The sequence below is a fragment of the Micromys minutus genome (assembly GCF_963924665.1).
Source record: "Micromys minutus genome assembly, chromosome: 1".
NCBI classification, from domain to species: Eukaryota; Metazoa; Chordata; class Mammalia; order Rodentia; family Muridae; genus Micromys; species Micromys minutus.
Window position 1 is genome coordinate 111,720,656 of NC_137969.1, and position 19,249 is coordinate 111,739,904.

Here is a 19,249-nt window from a genome sequence, read left to right on the forward strand (position 1 = left end):
TATTTGAATTTAAGAAAACTACGTTAAAACAAGGTCAGGCTAATGATATGGTTTTAAAAAACCATATTATTACAACTAATGAGATATTTTTATTTGTAAATAACCCCCAACATGGTATCTTAAACATTCTTCAGAAAGTAAAAATGGGGTTAGTGGTGGCATGTAGAAACCATGCTGTTTCTCATGTTTAGTTTACTTACTTGTGAGTTAAAACAAAACAAACAAACAAAAAAAAGCAAACGTGGCTTAAGCCCAAAAGTCCAAACTAATCTGGAAATTGTAAGTGGAAAACAGTGGAACACTGGTGCCATCTAGTGGTCGAATGTGGCCTGGCAACTAAACCAGCCAACATAATTCCCTCTGCAAACTCTTTCCTCAGGACTAATGAGCCCAGAAGTGGTTCTGGTGACAAAAAGAAAGAAAGAAAGAAGAGGGGGGGGGATGGAGGGAGGGAGGGAGGGAAGGAGAAAGAGAGAGAGAGAGAGAGAGAGAGAGAGAGAGAGAGAGAGAGAGAGAGAGAGAGAGAGAGAGAGAGAGAGAGAGGAGACAGAAAGAAAACTGAGTGCAAGTAGACAGTCTTAAGAGATATACTTTTCAGATCAATGGAATAGAATAGAAGATCCAGAAATGAACTCTCACACATATGGTCACTTGATTTTTGACAAAGAAGCTGTAAACATTCAATGGAAAAGGGACAGCCTTTTCAATAAATGGTGCTGGTTCAACTGGCACTCAACATGCAGAAGAATGAAAATAGACCCTTTTTTTATCTCCTTATACAAAGATCAAGTGCAAGTGGATCAAAGATCTCCACATTAAACCAGGTACACCGAAACTATTAGAAGAGAAATTAGGGAAAACCTTAGAACACATAGGCACAGGAGAAAATTTCCTGAACAAAACACCAGTGGCTTGTGCTCTAAGGTCAAGAACTGATAAATGGGACTTAATGAGATTGCAAAGTTTCTATAAGGTTAAGGACACTGTTAAGAAAACAAAAAGGCAACAAACAGATTGGGAAAAGATCTTTACCAACCCCACATCAGATAGAGGCCTAATATCCAAGGTATATAAAGAACCCAAGAAGTTAGACTTCAGAGACTCAAACAATTCTATTAAAAAATGGGGTACAGAACTAAATAAAGAATTCTCAATTGAGGAATATCGAATGGCTGAGAAGCACCTAAGGAAATGCTCGACATTCCTAGTCATCAGGGAAATGCAAATCAAAACAACCCCGAGATTCTACCTCACACCAGTCAGAATGGCTAAGATAAAAAACTCTGATTACAGCAGATGCTGGTGAGGATGCGGAGAAAGAGGAACACTTCTTCACTGCTGGTGGGGTTGTAAACTGGTACAACCACTCTGGAAATCAGTCTGGTGGTTTCTTTGGACACAGTACTACTTGAAGATCCAGTTATTTCACTTCTGGGCATATACCCCAAAGATGCTCCACCATGTTCATAGCAGCCTTATTTATAATAGCCAGAAACTGGAAAGAACCCAGATGTCCTTCAGTAGATGAATGGATACAGAAATTGTGGTATGTTTACACAATGGAGTACTACTCAGCTATTAGAAACAATGACTTTATGAAATTCCTAGGAAAATAAATGTATCTAGAGAATATGATCCTGAGTGAGGTGACCCAGTCACAAAAGAACAGACATAATATGCAGTCACTGATAATTGGATACTAGCCTCAGAAAGCTCTGAATACCCAAGAAAACAACTCACAGATTATATAAAGCTCAAAAAAAAAGTCCAAAAAGTGTAAGCCTCAGTCTTTCTCAGAAAAAAAAAAAAAAAAAAGAGTAAGTGTACAGCACCCTCTCAGACTAAAGTACACCTAGACCTTAAATCATCAATAACTCAAGAACTAAGAAGATAGCCTTGTGGCAATTTTTGGTAGTCAAAAATCATTATGTTTAATCTTTACACATCAAAAATACTTTGACTATTTCCACGTTATGTTTTGTTTTACATATACTTTCTAATCTTTGTAAATAGTAAGATTTCAATGTATACTATCAAACCTTTAAAAAATCAAGTACTGACAAAAATATATTCATATATTTACACTAAAATGCTTTTAATAATCTGTACATGTATCTTTTTTAAAATAGAGTTGTTAAGAAGAAAAAAAGAGATATAGATACCTCTCAAGTGTTTCTAGAGGTAGTAGACACATTTTTTTTCTGAAAGACTCACCATGCCTCTTATTCATTTCCTTCATTGCGCTTAAAACCAGGCTTCTTATGAATTAACAAGAGTTGGGCATGCACAACTATTCAGTAAGTCAGAGCTGTTTTCTCCTGTCTGAACAGGATTTGTCCTTCACAAGGCTTGGGATTGGACTCAAGTATCTTTTTTTTTCTTCTAGGTTTCTTTGTCTCTGGTCTGAAATCCAGGGTCGTCTCTCAATGCTCAGCAGATATAAAATATGTAAAGAGAGGTACCTGCCTCAAAAACACTTCAGAATATTACTTTTGAGCCAAAAAATAATACAAAATAATAAACTTTGTGTGCATTTGTATAAGATGTACATTGTATCTCATGTTTCTGTTTGGTTTGATTGGGTTCATAGTTTGTGTAGAAAGGTATTTAGGGATTTTAGAATTTTTGTGGCAGAATGAGAACTTTTTCCGTTACGAAAAAAAAAAAGTACTCTTCAGTTTAGTAAATGTAAGATTAAAAAAAAAACCCACCAGTATTCATGAAAATTGTGTGTCCTCAACATTGTATAATTAGGCAAGTTTTTGTCCTGTGACATTCTGCTCCCTTCTCAAGAGAATGGTTAGCTTAGCATCTCGTTCAGAAATCTTTTAAAAACCCAAATTCTGACTAGACTTTGACTCCTGAGGTCATAATGCCATTCAGCGAGGCTATGCAGTCGTATTTCCCATGGCTGACCCCAGGGTCTTACAGACGCTAGTGTCCCCATGACACTTCTCAGGAGTGAGAACAGTGAGTCCACTGGGAACAGATGAGAAGAGACTGAATGGAGACAAGCTGAGAGCTCAGCACTGTATAAAGTTTTTAAAGACAGGTTTATTTATATATAAGTGCATGAAATTGAATACAGAAACTTTATTAAAATACTGTATATTACAAACTTTAATCCAATAAATTCTGTGTAATGACACTGAAGTGCTGGATCAGTTTAACAGATGTTCTGTGTGTTTTCAGCAGTTCACCCTGTATATTACAAAGAGGAGAGCCATGTGCAGATGGGTCTCGGAAGCTGTCCTGGGGCCAGATGCAGACGGTGTAAGCTGTGCATCTCTTCTTTCCAGCAGTGAACTGAACTGCATTCTTATCTTCGGAGGCCAACTTTCAAGACTCAAAATAACTTGCATATGTTTATTGCTGCCCTTTGAAGAAAATGTGTGGTGAAAAATAATTTAAAATAAGGACTGCATCTCTGAGACTAACCTGATGCTTACTGCGATTAAAATACTAAATTTCACTGCAAAATTTGTGTCTCCAGGGAGTTATGCTATATACACAACGAGATTTGTACATGACTTGGGAAATAAAAAAATCGCTCATATAAAATTAAAAATCAATAGTATACAATATTTACAACCTGTTAGGTATTACATATAAACATAGTTTAAATAATCCTTCAAAATGAAATTGTTTTATGTAAACATGCAATACACATACTCATACAGTGTAGTTTATAGTCTCAACAAAAAGGGAAAATCATGTTCACATAATGCGGGTACTTCACCAAACACACTTTTGTCTGAGTATCACCCTCCAACATCTATTGTTCCTTTCTTTAAGCTTCACAGTACATTTAATATTTCTATTGTAAAAATAAATCCCTGATGGTAAACATATTTCTAAAGGTTACATAAAGTGTCCGTCTTGGTACTACAATATTAAACTAACACTGTCCACAGGAATCTCTAGGTTACATAAAACTCAACTTTAAAACCCCACATTTAATCATTTAATTTGCTTGACTACATTTTTCTAATTTCATACTTACTTGGAAAAAAAGAAAGAAAGAAAGAAAGAAAGAAAGAAAGAAAGAAAGAAAGAAAGAAAGAAAGGAAGGAAGAAAGAAAGAAAGGAAGAAAGGAAGAAAGGAAGAAAGAAAGAGAAAGAGGAGAATGCCCCCGTGTGGTGAAGGACGGCAAAAGTAGTTGTCATCTGTCATAGTCAGTGGCTAATTTCTATGGAGCCAGAACTGTAACAAGTAAGTAGCTGGACTTGTCTCAGTGGCTCAGCCTGAGCTCTGGATCTCCCTGCAGGTGGAGTGCACAAAGCCAGCTCACTGGTGCCAAACCCCAGACCTCCCTTAGGTTCTTAACTTTCAAGGCACTGAGATATCATTTAGCTTTCAAAAGAAAATTATACTGTGGTTGAGCTAAATGGTTTGTCAGTGGATAATGACAGTTTCTTACTATCTGCTGCACCACTATACTTGTGCTACTGAAACACAGCCATGTGAGCACGTGACTAAAGCTGCCCCTCACCCTGGGACGTCTTAAGGCAGGGCTAATACTTAGGCTGGAACCATGGGTGAACAGAGTTCTGCCAGGTTATATGGTTACAAATGAACAGGACAGTAGCTTCCTATTTGTCCACGATTAAGGTGTGTACAGGGAGAGAGTGAGGGTGATTCTAAATCTCTTCATGGAAAACACATCTACTATCATAAACACTAAGAAAAAAACTATGCAAATGAGTATTTTTCTTTTGAGGAAAAAAGCTTTAAAACTATTCCATCCCAATAACTTTTTTTTTTCAGTGATAAAACGTAAACATTTTGACTTAAAAAGGAGGAGCCATACCCAGTGGTATACACCTGCAATCCTGGTACCCGACAGGCTGATATACAGAAAGATCACAAGTTCAAAGACAGTCTGGGCTACAGAGTGAGACTCTATCTCAAAAATATAAAACTGAAAACAACATGAACAACAACAAACCCAACCCAAACCTTTAAACTCCAGCAGCATTCCCAAGCTACTGTTCATTTAGACAAGCCTTTAAACAAGTGAATGTCTTGACAAGAATTCCACTGCACCTCTAAGAGGGAAGTACTCTGTTCATGGGGTCCACATGGTCAGTGTTGGAATACAGACCTAGGCATCCCCAAAGGGAAGGGCTGTACCTGATCACCGAGCCCAGACTCACCAAGTGTGGGTGCAGGGTACTATCTAAAAGAAAGCAGGGGCAGCAGAAGGACTGTCTATCCCCGACCCTCACCCTCACCTGTGCCTTCAATGTATCCTTTTCAATGAGACAACAATAGCATAAACATGGGCACTGAATATTCTCTCTAGACCAGCACTTTAGCTTATCTCAAGAACGGTATACATTTAAGTTAGGATGTGTGACATCTGCTTTGGAAAAGAGAGATTGTTAAAGAAACTGCTAAGTAAATTAGTTTGCAAAGCCAAAAAGGTCATTATGTATGTTCAACACATGTGCCACATATGTAAAATGTATGAATGTGAAAGCCCATCTCCTAAATTAAGAAACGATTCTGTCTCACAGCTCAACCTGCTCAGAAAGGTGAGTGCCGACATTACCCTCATAAAGAGAGAGCCAGTGCTCTCTTTTCTTACTGAAAACATTTCATATATAAAACATTAATTCCTCCCAGATTCTAGCTATATTCAAAGGTAGGCAAATTCAGAAACTAACCTACACACTGGATCACCTACAAAAATCAGGGTCCTCAAGGACAAATCCACCACACACAATGAACCATGAGCATACGTGTTTTGTAGAGCTCACATTCACTGGAGCAAGGGATCAGCAAACTACTATCTCCATGGTATTTTAGAGACTTAACAGGATGGAGGAATTATGTTTGCATAACACAAAGATTTTTTTTTTCATATTTGCTTTTGTTTTTGTGTATTAACTTCTCTAATAGTTTTCCCCCTTTGAATTTCCCTGTTACAATGGTATTATACATTTTAAAATCGAATAATGTCCTTTATGTCCTGAACAATTTCAAAGGATGAGAAATTATGGGTAATTAGCAGACTGCTGGATGTCAGGTCTAACCACTGAGATCACAGCCTCGGATTTTACAAAGGATCAGTAATCCACCCAGTACTCAACCAATGTCACCATACTTCTCTGTAATCTAAGCCCATCCTCAAATTCCTCGGGAATGTTCCCATATCATATTCTTCAAGCCTTTTAACAAATTAAATAGGGATGTTTCCAGAAGTTGTTTTGAGACATTCTTAAAAACTGTTTTCAATGGCAAGAGCACTGTTGTCTGCAGACAGTTCAAAAAGTGCTCTTAGCCTCCTTACCCAAGTTTACAATAATGTCATTATTTTTTTTTTTTTTTTTTTTTTTTAGGTTAAATAAAGAGAGAGAGGAAGGGAGGAAGGGAGGGAGCAAAGGAGGGAGGGAGGGGAGAAAACAGTGACATTGGACACAGAAGCCAGAGCTAAATGCTCAAAGTAACAGATGGCAGATGACCAGGGGTGGGAGCTAACACAAGGGCAGTACTTTGCATATGGGACCCAGTCAATGATGTTCTGGGTCAAACCAAAAAGAGCAAGTAGGACATGGCCAGGGAGGAAATGCTGGTCACACCACTCCCTCTACATTAACCAGCGGTGACCAGAACCTGTAATGCACTCCTATTTTGCTATCACAGCACCTCCATCAGCTCCCCAAACTCCTCCTTAGAAAAGGTAACTGTTGCTCTTAAGGAGCAAAAAGGAGGTGATGAAAGCAAAATTATATGAAAAGATTTTTTTTTAAATATACAAAACCAAATTAGAAATGGATGAAGGTGAATTTTACAAAACTCCATCCCAATGGGTATTACAAAATATAACTTTAGAATTCTATTCACTGTCCAGACCACTTAATGTCAGACACATGGTGTTTACCCACAGGAGGTATTGATTCAAAGCGAGACCTGAAGCTGTGAGTGGTTTAATGATGCTCAGACCAAAGGGAACGAGGTGACAGAGCCTGGACTCCAGCCTGTCCCACTGGTTTAGAGTCTGATGCATGTTCCTAGTTCAGAGCAACATCTAAGACATTGAAATGTTCACTTCAGGAAATGAGCTGGAAAAAGAAAAATGAGGTCACGGGACGGAGAAAGGAAGCAGTAAGGTACTACTCCTACTTTTTAGGGTTTGAAATTGTTTGTCCAGTTCCTGGTAGACTCTGAGGAAATTCTATTTCAGGCATCTTGTACAGATCTACAAAGCAAAACCCACCAAGCTGAGCTAGGCAGCGAGCTCCAGCCAGGGCTATTAAAAGAGGCCGCCCAGCCTTCCGCATTGCGAACGGAGGGTCCTGGAAGCACTGTTTTCTAGAGCACTCTCTAATCTTAAGTTATCCTTGTTCTTCACAACACATCTTGTTTCCTTTCTTTCACACACAAATCCCCTGAAGGCTTAGAAAAGGAGCCATGGAATTCTGTGCTGCAAATACTAAGAAACTATCCTGGGTAAGACTTTAACACTGGATGATATACATGAGGAGTTAAGTTAAACATGTCTCCTGAGAAGCCAATGGAACTGTGTCTGGGCCCATGTCCTGCAGCCCCTTCCCAGGAAAGTTATCAGGCTTCACTTGCGGCTTCCATGAGGCCATGGTGCTAAAGAAGAAACTGTACTGTTGATCTATGGCTGAGTTTTTAAGAAAATGGAAACATGTTAGTGAGGGCTTTTGTCAGGTCCAAAACAAGGGTCTCCAGCAAAAACCCTAAATACCCTCCAGTCTATTTAAAAGATCATTTAACTGAACAAATATATCAATTTCTCCAGTAGAACAGGAAAATGTTCATCAAACAAAGCTTTCCAATTGGACTATATTCATATATAGCTATCTATCTATATATATATAATGATATACTTGTGTGTATATGTATATATATATGTATATTTCATTAAACACTTTGTCTCTATAAGAAACAGCTTCTTGAAAACTTCGCCATATAAATAATATACAGTCTCATCAATCCACACCACTCAACTGCATTTCAAAATACCAAGAGTCATAGTTACACAAATCCCAATGGAAATAACTGAAGAAACTAAAAATGCCCCTCAAATTAAAAGTGCACACACAAACACAATTCTTAATGCAAATCAGCTTGGCAAGGAGATGACTGCAGGACAGACCCTTCATCCCAGAGCACGAGACAAGCTCCGATCTCTTTGGTCCATTCATTCACATACTCATGTGTCAAGTGAACGGTTAGGGTTACAGACTTGAACGATGGGCTCCTTATCACTTTCTTAGATCATAAAATAACCATGTCAAAATAAACATTTGTTCTGTACACAAGACAATGTCGGTGACAGTAAGTCTCACGCTGGCACACAAAGCTCCAAGTTGCTGACAAGAACAGAGCAGAGGCCAGCCTAACAGGAGAGGAGAACCAGGGTTATCTGAAAAGATGCTTGTGTTAAGTTTAGAAAACAGCAATAATACAAAGAATGCAGGGGGTTTGGGGGCAAGAACAGCATGACACAACAGAAGGAATCCACTCCAGACCTGTTCTCTGACATCTCTAAGGATGTTTGCTTATCGGTTGATTTTTGGGTTGTTAAATTTCCAAGCCACATTATTAGTTAAGTCTAAGTTGGCTGATACACTGGGAAAAGCAGTTCCTCCAAAATCTGACAATATATACTTTTTGTTAGAGAAAGGGGGTATAGATAATAAAAGTCTTAAACCAGTTAGGTTAAAGAGCTCAAGGTGCTACGCTATTTTTAAAGATTACCTATAAATTCATAATTTCTACCATGGATCTTCTCTTAAGTTATCACATTTGTAATTACAACCGATTAACACACACACACACACACACACACACACACATACACACACACACTCAGTTCAACCAGAGTCTGTTCTTTTCCAACTTCTTGTATTTGTAATAAACAACTGTGTGTTTTCCTAAACCTCCTAAAAGGTTTTATAAACAAAGTACATTTCTACTGTTAATGAATGTGATCTCAGACTATTCGACTTGGGTAATGACTTAGAAACACAAGCTTAAGTCACACCACAAACATCCTTCTTAGATAAAGGCTCTGCGCTGTCTTGATGTACTCAGACTAACTGCCAACTTGAAAACAAGCTACTCAGTTCCCCAGTCTTCCCGAAGCGTGATTCTAACACTGCCACGTACACAGAGCGAGTTTACTGCTTTTCCTATGTAAGGTACTTATTATTTTTCTATAAATGAAGCATTCTTAGTCCCAGAGCCTAATTTAGGCCACTCTCTAAGCAGTACTCTAGAACCAAAGATGTCCAAGACACACACACAGTGCACACAATTCCACTGCAATGAACGGAGGATGTGCTCTGAGAGACAGGAAGCAAAAACCTTTGTCTGAAGGGTTGAAGAATGCAACATGCATTTCAGACTTTTCTTACAAAATGTATAAGAAAAATGTAAATTACATTTTTATGACACACAAGTGACATTGTGTCTGACTCATAAAGGTTTGATCAATAAATATAGAATATGATATATGAGGGAAACTATTAAAGGTATAAGTTACTGAAAAGTGTGCACCCTACAAGTCTGAGTCCACAGAACAGCTCAGCTAGTCCTCCATTAGGAAGACTAGTGGTTTTCACATAAATTAAATAACAACACAAGACATATTAAAGCCCCAAGTCCCAGAAACACTCAACTTTAAAACACCTTCCTTAGTATTGAAGCCCAGTGTCTGACATTCATATGGGAGTTAACATAACAAAGCAAAGCCTGAATCCATGTCAAGTATATTCACAGCACTCACCTACATCTACACTTGCAAACTGTCACATGATCAATGTTAACAGAAAGGAAAGTTTGGCACATAGATCAATCTCAAAACGTTCCTGTAACTTAACACAACACTGTTGAGAACGATGATTTCAACACCAATGTTAACCTGATTGGCAGCTAAACAAGGTGCTTTTTCTTGCAGCTTCACATAGTGTCTTGTGCACCTTGCCTGGGATGGAGGCACATAAGGTGCAGTGCGGTAGTGCAATCGCTTGGACGCCAGAGGGCAGGCTTTCCACACGGCTCAAGGTCTTCCCTAGGTTTTGACTCACTCTGTCCTGCTTGTACCATTTCATTGCAGCTGGTTAACAACACATTTCCTTCCTGGAATCTGTACATCCATTTCCTTAGTTAAGAAGACATTCCCTCAGAACTCAAAGTGTTGCGAGGATCCTTGAGAAGGAGATGATCAGTGTCAGTACAGTCTGCCCCACGCCCCACACCAGGGCTTCCAGGGGGGCCATATTCTTCCCAGCCACTCTGTAGATGCCGGCCACTGCTGCACCTGTGAGGGAAGCAGAGCAGAGTCACCCAGAGCACCACCTGACGCACGGCTGACACCTCTCAGTTTACCTGAGCAGAAACCCTCAGCCACCTTCACCTGACAGAGTACTCACTTCTCCACAGGGCTGGGTCCCCATCACCACAGACCGTAGAGCCACCCAGTTCCAGAATGGTGCTTTCAACTGAATGCTACAATACACACTGTGCCCCCATCACTTCAATGTGAGGATATTTTCAGTAACAACTCCCACCCATGTTTTACTCTGGAATAAGCTTTCACCCCTTAAAACACACGCCCTGAACAGCAGACATAGGAGCTGGCCCTGGCTGTTTGCACTCTGGTGCTGGCAGAGCCATTCACACTTACCTCACAGCATGCTGTCAGGCGGACTAAGGAAAATGCAGAGAATAAAAATCACAATTGTAAACTTGAAAACAAAGTGAGCGGTTCAGTGTACTACCAAAGAGAGACCTTAAAACCAGGACAGAACCAAGCAGGGAGGAAGGGAAAGAAGGCAGGCAGAAGAAAAGAAGAGAAGGGGAGAGAAGGGGAGGGACAAAAGAGGAAAAGTAGAAAAGAAAATGCGAAGGGCCAGGCACATGGCACCCCTTAACCACCGCTCTCAGAGCAGAGGCAGGTGGCTCTCAGTGAGTTTTAGGTCACCCTCTCTAAACAAATGGGTTGGTGAGATGGTTCAGTGTCTAAGAACAACTGCTTCCTCAGGGGACCTGGATTCAATTCCTAGCATCCATAAGGTAGCTCATGACTATCTGTAACTCCAACGCCATATTCTGGCCTCCATGAGCACCAGACACACAGGTGGTACACATAAATACATGCAGGTGAAATGCCTATATAAAAATATATACATTTTAAAAACAAACAGCAAAGCCGTAGACGTCAGCAAGTGATCTCTGCACTCAGGGACAGCATTCTCAGACTGAGAAGCCCATGCCTGCTGTCTTTAACCTTTTTAACCCTCCTGACATGGTCAGACGAGTCTCAGCAAGAATTGTGCAAATTTTACTCTATTTTCTGCAATAGTTTGGATTAGAAAGGAGAAAGGGTAAATATTCTTTAAAATTCTGGTAGGGGTGTCCTAAATACCGTGTTTGGGTCTGGAGATGGGGGGGGCCTCTTCAGAGCTTCAGTGACTTAAAACTGAAGTTAGTGTTTCATTGGTATTTCTCCTTAAGCCCATTTTGACATTTGCACTTACTAGCATGTAACTGTTCAATACATGTTACATTTTAAATTCTCTATCTTTGACTACACTTGGTTGTTTCTTCAGTGACTTAATGCTTAGCTTGTCACCAGTCCACTCACCTCTTTGGAGCACCAGGCCTCTGTGAACTCTCCCTAAACACAACTAACCGAGAGTCACAGGATTTCCTCACACCAATACAACCAAAGTGTGACCAAGAAGTATCATGCCTATCAGTTATAAGATGGTGTTTAGGGTTTGTGCAAAGCACATAGCTGCTACTGAGGAAACAGTTTTACATCCAATAAAAAGCGAGGTGGGCGGGTGTGGGGGGGATTTGAGGTCTCCTATGCTTAAGCTCCACCCACTATGGAAATCCAGTCTCCTCCTAGGTACCTGCAGAAGACAGTCTCCTTCTGGTTGTCTTGGATTAAGATGTAGAAAAAACTCTCAGCTCCTCCAGTGCTATGCCTGCCTGGATACTGCCATGCTTCCTGCCAAGATGATAATAGACTGAACCTCTGAAACTGTGAGCCAGCCCCATATGTTGTCTTTATAAGAGTTACCTTGGTCATGGTGGTTTTTCTTAGTAATATCCTTCTCTAGATGAATTAAAGACTACTATAATAGGTAAAGGTCTAAAATAAAGGATATATATCAGTGTCTTTTTATTCTGATATGAGACAAAATTTCTTAATGCCCCAAATTATAATCACTAAGTGGGAAACAAACAAATAAGCAACCCTGTAGGCTACATCACATTGCTATTTAAACATTTCTACTCAATAAACTTACTACATGAAGGGAACCAGTAAGAAGCTGGGAAAAGTGATTTGCAAAACCCAAACCAGCCTGAGGCCCTGAGCGTGAATACATGAGAAGTGTCTGTAAGGCAGTAAGAAGGAGATAGGTACAACCAAGGCAGAGCACAGGATCAAGCCAAGTGAGAAGGGAAAGCTTTGCGAATAATGAGTGAAGAAAGATGTAGAGACTCACCAGTATACAGAGAAATGCAAATTCAATCAACCAAGAGATGTCACTCTACATCTTTAGAATAGCTAAAATACTCATAAAAGATTAGACAGCTAAAATGGGGCACAATACAGAAATAAACCCATTTTTTAAAAACTTTATTTGTAAGCAGAGTGTGGTGGCACATGCCTTTGATTCTCACACCCAAAGGACAGAAGCAAAGGCAGGCAAATACTTGAGTTCCAGGCTAGCTTGGGCTACAGAGTGTTGCAGGACAGCCAGGGCTACAAAGAAAAACCCTGTCTCAAGCAAGCAAACATACACAAAGACACACACACACACACACACACACACACACACACACACACACACACACACAAGCTCTTTATGTATGTGTCAGGGGCAGACTGCACATGCTCAGATGTAAAGGTGAGAGAAGGGTACTAGGCATCCTGGCCCTGGGTGTCCTCTCCTGTCACTCCCCACCTTACTCCCGAGACAGCGATCCTCGCTGAACTGGACGCTCGCCACTCAGTGGCTAGGCCATCCCAATGCCACTGCCACCCCAGTGCTAGCACTTCAGCCTTGCATGGCCACACACAGGGTACTGCGTGGGAGTTTGGGGCACCACCTCAGTACAGCAAGTACTCACACACACTGAGTCACCCCTAAAAGTACTCCAACCCATCCTTTCTCTGTTTAAATCAAACTGGGCAGTATCTATACAAACCAGAACGTGAAGAACAAACAAAAAGCCCAACAACACATCTCTTGGTCTTGGAAACAAAATCTAAGTAACAACTGTAATGGATATGTGGCAATACCCATCCTATCAGCATAGTGCTGATAAGGATATCTAACAACTGCTGAATTCAATGTTTAGCTAAGTATAGGCCACCAACTAGCTAAATAAGAAAAGATATACAGGGGCTGCAGAGATGGTTCAGTGGTTAAAAGCACTGACTACTCCTCCAGAGAACTTGGGTTTGCTTCTCAGCACCTACATGGTGACTCACAACATCTGTAAATCTAGTTCCAGAGGGATCTGATGTTCTTTTCTAGCCTCTGACAACACTGCATGAATGTGGTACACAGATACACATGCAAGTAAAACACTCACATACATAAAATAAAAATGGAAAAGAGTTTTTAAAAACAAAAAAGAGAAAATACACAAGTCAAAAATTTACTAACAAAACAATTCTGTGTGTTTTTGCTAACCCAAGAACCCAATTTTTATCTGAAATTGTGGCAGACTTACATTTTCAAGGATTTCTAAACATTTTGTTACAGTTTTAAAACTCACTAATGTATCATACTTGCAAAGGAACTGAGTTGGTTATATGTATGCAGCCATATTAGACATAAATGGCAGTAGAATTAAATTCCCCACACACCCTTCAATCTTACAATGACAAGGTTAGTGTTACAACTCCTGAGAAAATTGCTTTCCCATCCTCCACTCGTAGACCGTTACCACAGTAGCCCTCACTGACTGTCCCTGTCTCTTGGAATGTCACCACAGTGAACAGCACACAGCCATCACCTAGCTCAGACCCTGACACAAGTATAGATCCTACTCTAGCTCTTTTTCCTCTTCCCCCACCTTTATTTCCCTCCTTGATTCTACCCATTTCCTTCCTTCTTTTTCTCTTTCATCCCATCTACCCAGCCAACAGTACAACTGTCTAGGTAGTTGTATTAGTGGGTGTGGCAACGAAGGCACTGCTTTTAAGAGTTTTCTCTTGCTTCTTTTCATATACTCCATAAAGTTATAAAACAAAATCTCTGACTAAAAAGCTTTGTCCCATATCAACCCCCTTTAAAAGTATCTATTTGTGGCCTGGAGATGCTCAAACGTTCATACATACCTCAAAGCCCACCACAGAGGTTCATGTATAGCACTTAACTCTTGCAGAAGACAGGGGTTCAGTTTCCAAGCACCTATGTGGCAACTAACAACCAGCTGTAAGTCCAGTGGACCCTATGCCCTCTTCTGGCCTCTGTGTGTACTGCATGCACAAAGTACACAGAAATACAGACAGGCAAAACACCAATAGGAATCCTTAAAAAAAAGGAAATATTAAATATCTAATTGTTTCCTGTGGCCTTTCAAGACCCTTTAGCACTTACTCCAGTCTTTTCTTGATGATTCTCTGAGAATCCCAAGAACTAGACCTGTGCCTGGTCTGTTTCAAACCCAACCTGTGACAAATGGACAAAAAAACCCACAGGATAAAGTCATACAATGTTCCAAACACAAGCCAACCCAGGGAATCAAATATTAATGAAGGAATTTTTAAAAAAAAGAGACAAATCACTATTTTCCACAAGTGTTTCTTTGCTGTCTTGATATCAGAAAACATATTAGACACAGGAAGAGCCCTCTCCTCTTTAGTTAACATATGTTAATTACTCTGGAACAGGTGACAGAGGGAGCCCTTGTACTATAAAACAAAGTCCTTCCTCATATTCTTCTGCCAGAGTCATCTGAAAGACAAAAAGTCCTCTGTGGAGAACCCAAACAGATGTAGTGCAGCAGCAGGCGTGCCCACAGTGTAGAAGACAGCCACAAGGTGCAAGTCTGTGTCTCCAAAGCATCAGGGAAGTAAGTTAGAGCCATAAGCACACCCAGTAGGAAAGCAGCTTCCGTGCTTCCAGGAGGCAACTGGGCTCTGCTCAAGCAGCAGCCCCAGAAAGCAGAACTAACTGTGAAGTGCAGGGTGCAGTAGGAACAAAAGCAAGTGACAGGTTAGGAAAATCCACAGAACAGCTCAGCAGAAAACTATGCATTTCCTGAAGCAGAAAAATTTTGTCATAAGTGGTACAGAAGAAATGCAATGTTGTCACAGGCAGATAAGCTCCATCTTTGAGTTCTTCGGTGACAACTGCACTGCTGGACTTTAGTGCCCACCTTCTTTCCTTAGTAGACAGTGGGCATATGTACAGCAGAAACTACGTCTGCTATCAAATACTTTCAGACTAAACCAGTAATGCCCCTTGCCAATGCCTCCTCACAAATCCACGCAGGGCAAATGCATAGTGAAGTGTGTTCTCTGTCTGGAGAGGATTTTAAATCATCTCACCTTTGCCTTCTATGCTGGGAAGTGCTGAGGAGCAGTCTACATGAAAGATATTGTTTCTTTTACAACAAGAAGAGCACTTACCAAAGCAATATTTGCATATAAAATTATGTCCTTAAACAAAACAAGTCAACTTACTAGTAATCATTGCTCCGGTTACAGAAGCCAGAAACCCGATGCTGACAGCAATGATGGAGATCACTCTGCCTTGCCTGTGCCTCTGCAGCATCACAAACATCAGCACGCCTGCAGCACCGTGGACAAACAGCGAGGAGAAGAGAGCCCAGAGGAAGATCCAGTACCACATCTCTGAAAGGGAAAGAACAGTGTTAGTCCTGTCACAAGTCTAGTTTAGAAGACTCAGCCTGCAAACGGTGAGCATCCATGGCTAGGGAGAACCCTGAGTGAGAGAGTGTATATAAAAAGTCTGCTATCTGATCCACAGTAGTAAGGCAGTCAGTGACTATCATTAAAGCTAATTAAGGCTTGATGGAAGAAGTGCTCCATGATCTCAAAAGGTGAAGGCTATACTGTCACTGTCTCCATATCCCATATCTATCAGCCTGTCTCCTGTCACTGTAATAATTTACCCAGCTCATTGCTGTCTTAACATGCCCAGGGACAGAGCACATCCCATTATGTCTTTCCAGCCTTCATTTCCTTTCTTCCAGACCTCTGCGGCTTTGTACTATCCACACACTTCCCATAGAGACTGACGCTCGGTACTGGTGTAACTCCATCTCCCTGGCCACATCCAAGAGGCGTGTACAATAGAAGTGGCAGCTGCACTGGCTGAGGCTGAACATTCCCTTTCCCTGGGAGATTTTGATTGGAATTCACTGACTCGTCTCCATCTTTGGGTAATTGAAGTTAAACCTGTGTCCTCACCGCACAGTGCAGGCCACAGAACAGAAGGAGATCCACCAATGACAAGAGGCCACCAAGGCTAATATTTCCACAACTTCCAAGGCCTGACATATTACTATCCTTATACAGAATATCACATCCCAGTTTCTCTGTAATTAAACACCAGATTCATGTGAGCCAGTTCAGGAAAGGTTGCTTCTAACTGAAAAGCCAATGCCATGTGTAGCCACCCTTGGGAAGGTCCCCTTTAGTACGCAAACGCTCTGTGAGGAGGGGTCTCCTCTGCTGTTTGTTCACTTGTACTTTCTGTCAAGTCATTATGACGGGACGCTTTTTTAAAGTAAGGACTATTTTTCCAGACATCAATGGTGAAAATTTGTAACCACACAATTACCATGAAAAACAGTATGGCAGATCCTCAAAAAAAAAAAAAATCCTAAGAACAGAACTACTATAAAATCCAATGCCATTTCTTGGTGTGTATCTGAGCTGGTTAGGTTTTCCTGTCAACTTGACAAAACCCAGAGTCTCCTGGGAAAAAGAACCCTCACCTGAAGAGCTGTCCAGATCATACCGGTCTGTGGCCTTGTCTGAGGGAATTGTCTGGATTGATGATTGTTTTGAATGGACAGTCATTCCTAGACTACGTAAGATATCTAGCTGGGGCTGGAGAGGGACAATACATAGTCCAGCAGTTAAAACTCAAGTTCTCTTCCTAGCACCCAACAAGGTAGCTCAAAACTGTCTTTAATGCCAGTTCAGGAGATCTATGCCCCTTTCTGGAATCATTGGGCACCCGGTACACATACATACATGTAGGCAAAATACTCACACACACAAGAAAAGTAAGTAAACAATAAGAAAGCTAGTTGATCAGTTAGCATGCCAGAGTGAATGGGGCAATCTCAGAAGGCCCTAACACTAGATGGAGAACTATAGGCAATTAATGACAGAGAGGGAAAAACCACTCTTCAGAGATGAATCTCTTAATTGGCACTCCAACACCAAGTGGTCAGCCTAAAAAACATACGTACAAGCAAAACTAAGTAGACTCAGCAGGTTCTGTTTATATGTACACACATGGATATAATGAAAAAGAGAAAGACAACTTAGTAATTAGGAAAGAAGGAGGAAAGGCAAGAGGGAAGGATTAAGGAAGCAAGCAAGGAGACAAGCTCGATGTATTCTGCTTATGTCCCGAGAACTTCTATGAGGCCAGAACGAAGATGGACTAATTCTTAAGCGGAGGAAATTTCAAGAGCACAGCTCTGAGTTTGTGATGTTGTTATTACTGGTTACTCTGATGCAGGCCTACAATAAAGAAAATCAACAGGTGGGGCAGAAAAAAAAACTGTAGCTTGGAGAGGAAGCATAAGACTGCCATAAAGATATTTGCTTTTTAAAAAGGCTATGATTTTTCAAGAGATAAACATTACACATGAAAATCTTTGTGCTCTGTACTGGGGTAAAAGGTACCCTGAAGGCAAGGCCTCCCAGCTAAGCATACAACTTGTGACAGAAGAAATCTAAGGGGTTTTCTGTTCCCAGAAAACAAACATTTAGCCAGGGTTTTCCACAGCTTCAGTATATAGAAGCTTCTGCAACTATGGTTCAAGGGAAGGGCAGCGTCTGTTCCACACTGGCCACTGAACTGGCGGTGTCATCCACATGCTGTTTTTTCAGGCATGAAAGATGCACAATTAAGAAAGCCACTAGTTCTTTCTCCAGAATTTCTATTTGTCAGGGTTCTCCAGAGAAGTAGAACTGAAAGACTGATCTACGCATACATTAAAAGGGGATTTATCATGTTTGGCTAATTCAACAATAGCTGTCTCCCAACAGAAAAGCTAAGAATCCTGTAGTTGTTCAGTCTATAAGGCTAGAGGTCTCAGCAGTCCCAAGCTGGTGCTCACGTTTCAAGAAGGTCCTAGAGAGCTGCCCGTACTCAGTTGAAGACTGAAGAAGTACGTTCTAATACCGGCAAAGGAATGCCCAAACAGCTCCATAGATGAATTTGCCAGCAAAACAAAGTGTGAAAAAAGCAGAAGCTCCCTTCTTCAATGTCATTTTGTGGGAAGCCACAAGGTGGGGGCCATATTTAAAGTAAGTCTTCCAACCTCAAATAATACAGATTTAGGGTTGATCTTCCATATCAAATGATCCAATCAAGGAAAATCCTTCACAGTTTTGCCCTGCTGCTTGGTTTTAATTACTTCAGATGCAGTCAAGTTGACAACCAAGATTAGTCATCTCAGTTCCTGAGGCCAGGCTGTGTGTGTGTGTGTGTGTGGTTGTGAACTTGGTAAAGCCTGTGTTGTGGCAGAGATCCCAAGATGTTGGGAGATAGCAGAGCCATGTCTGCCGAGGAGGTGCGCCTAAAGCAAGGGAACCAGCACAAATGAGAGGTGCAGCAAAGCTGGAGGAGTGGAGCCACTAAGTCCTTAGAAACTCAAACTCTTAGTCCTGGATATGGAGATACGGGTTTGGTGTTTTCCCTGCTGGGTTTCAGTCTTGCTTTGGTCTGGTATTTCCTCACTATGCCCCCATTCCTCCCTTAGGGAATTTTTTAAAGACATATTCTGTGGCATTATATGCTTTAAGTATATAATTTGTTTTTAGTCTCACAGTTGAGTCACAGGTAAGAAATTTTCTTGAAAATATCTCAAGTGTCTTAGAAGGGACTTTGAACTGCTGAACAGTGCTGTAGCTGCTGAAAGACTATCTAGGGACTTTAAAAGCTGGACTAAATGCATTTTTGTTTCATGAGACGGCCATGAGCCTCTGGAAGCCAGTGGCAGAATATGGTGGTTTGAAGAACTGGC

At 40.8% G+C, this 19,249-nt stretch overlaps 1 protein-coding gene across 1 annotated transcript in view; it reads right to left on the reverse strand.

The window, feature by feature from the left end:
* Nucleotides 1-3,058: 3,058 nt before the first annotated feature.
* The window catches only part of TMEM170B (transmembrane protein 170B), a 35,928-nt gene continuing 19,737 nt past the window's right edge, over nucleotides 3,059-19,249 (reverse strand). The window contains exons 2-3 of the mRNA XM_080932898.1: nucleotides 15,699-15,869; nucleotides 3,059-10,301 (exon numbers count right to left, since the gene is read on the reverse strand). Of these exons, the coding sequence (XP_080789024.1) occupies nucleotides 10,171-10,301; nucleotides 15,699-15,869 (302 nt within the window). The 3' untranslated portion in view covers nucleotides 3,059-10,170. The remainder of the gene's footprint in view (nucleotides 10,302-15,698; nucleotides 15,870-19,249) is intronic.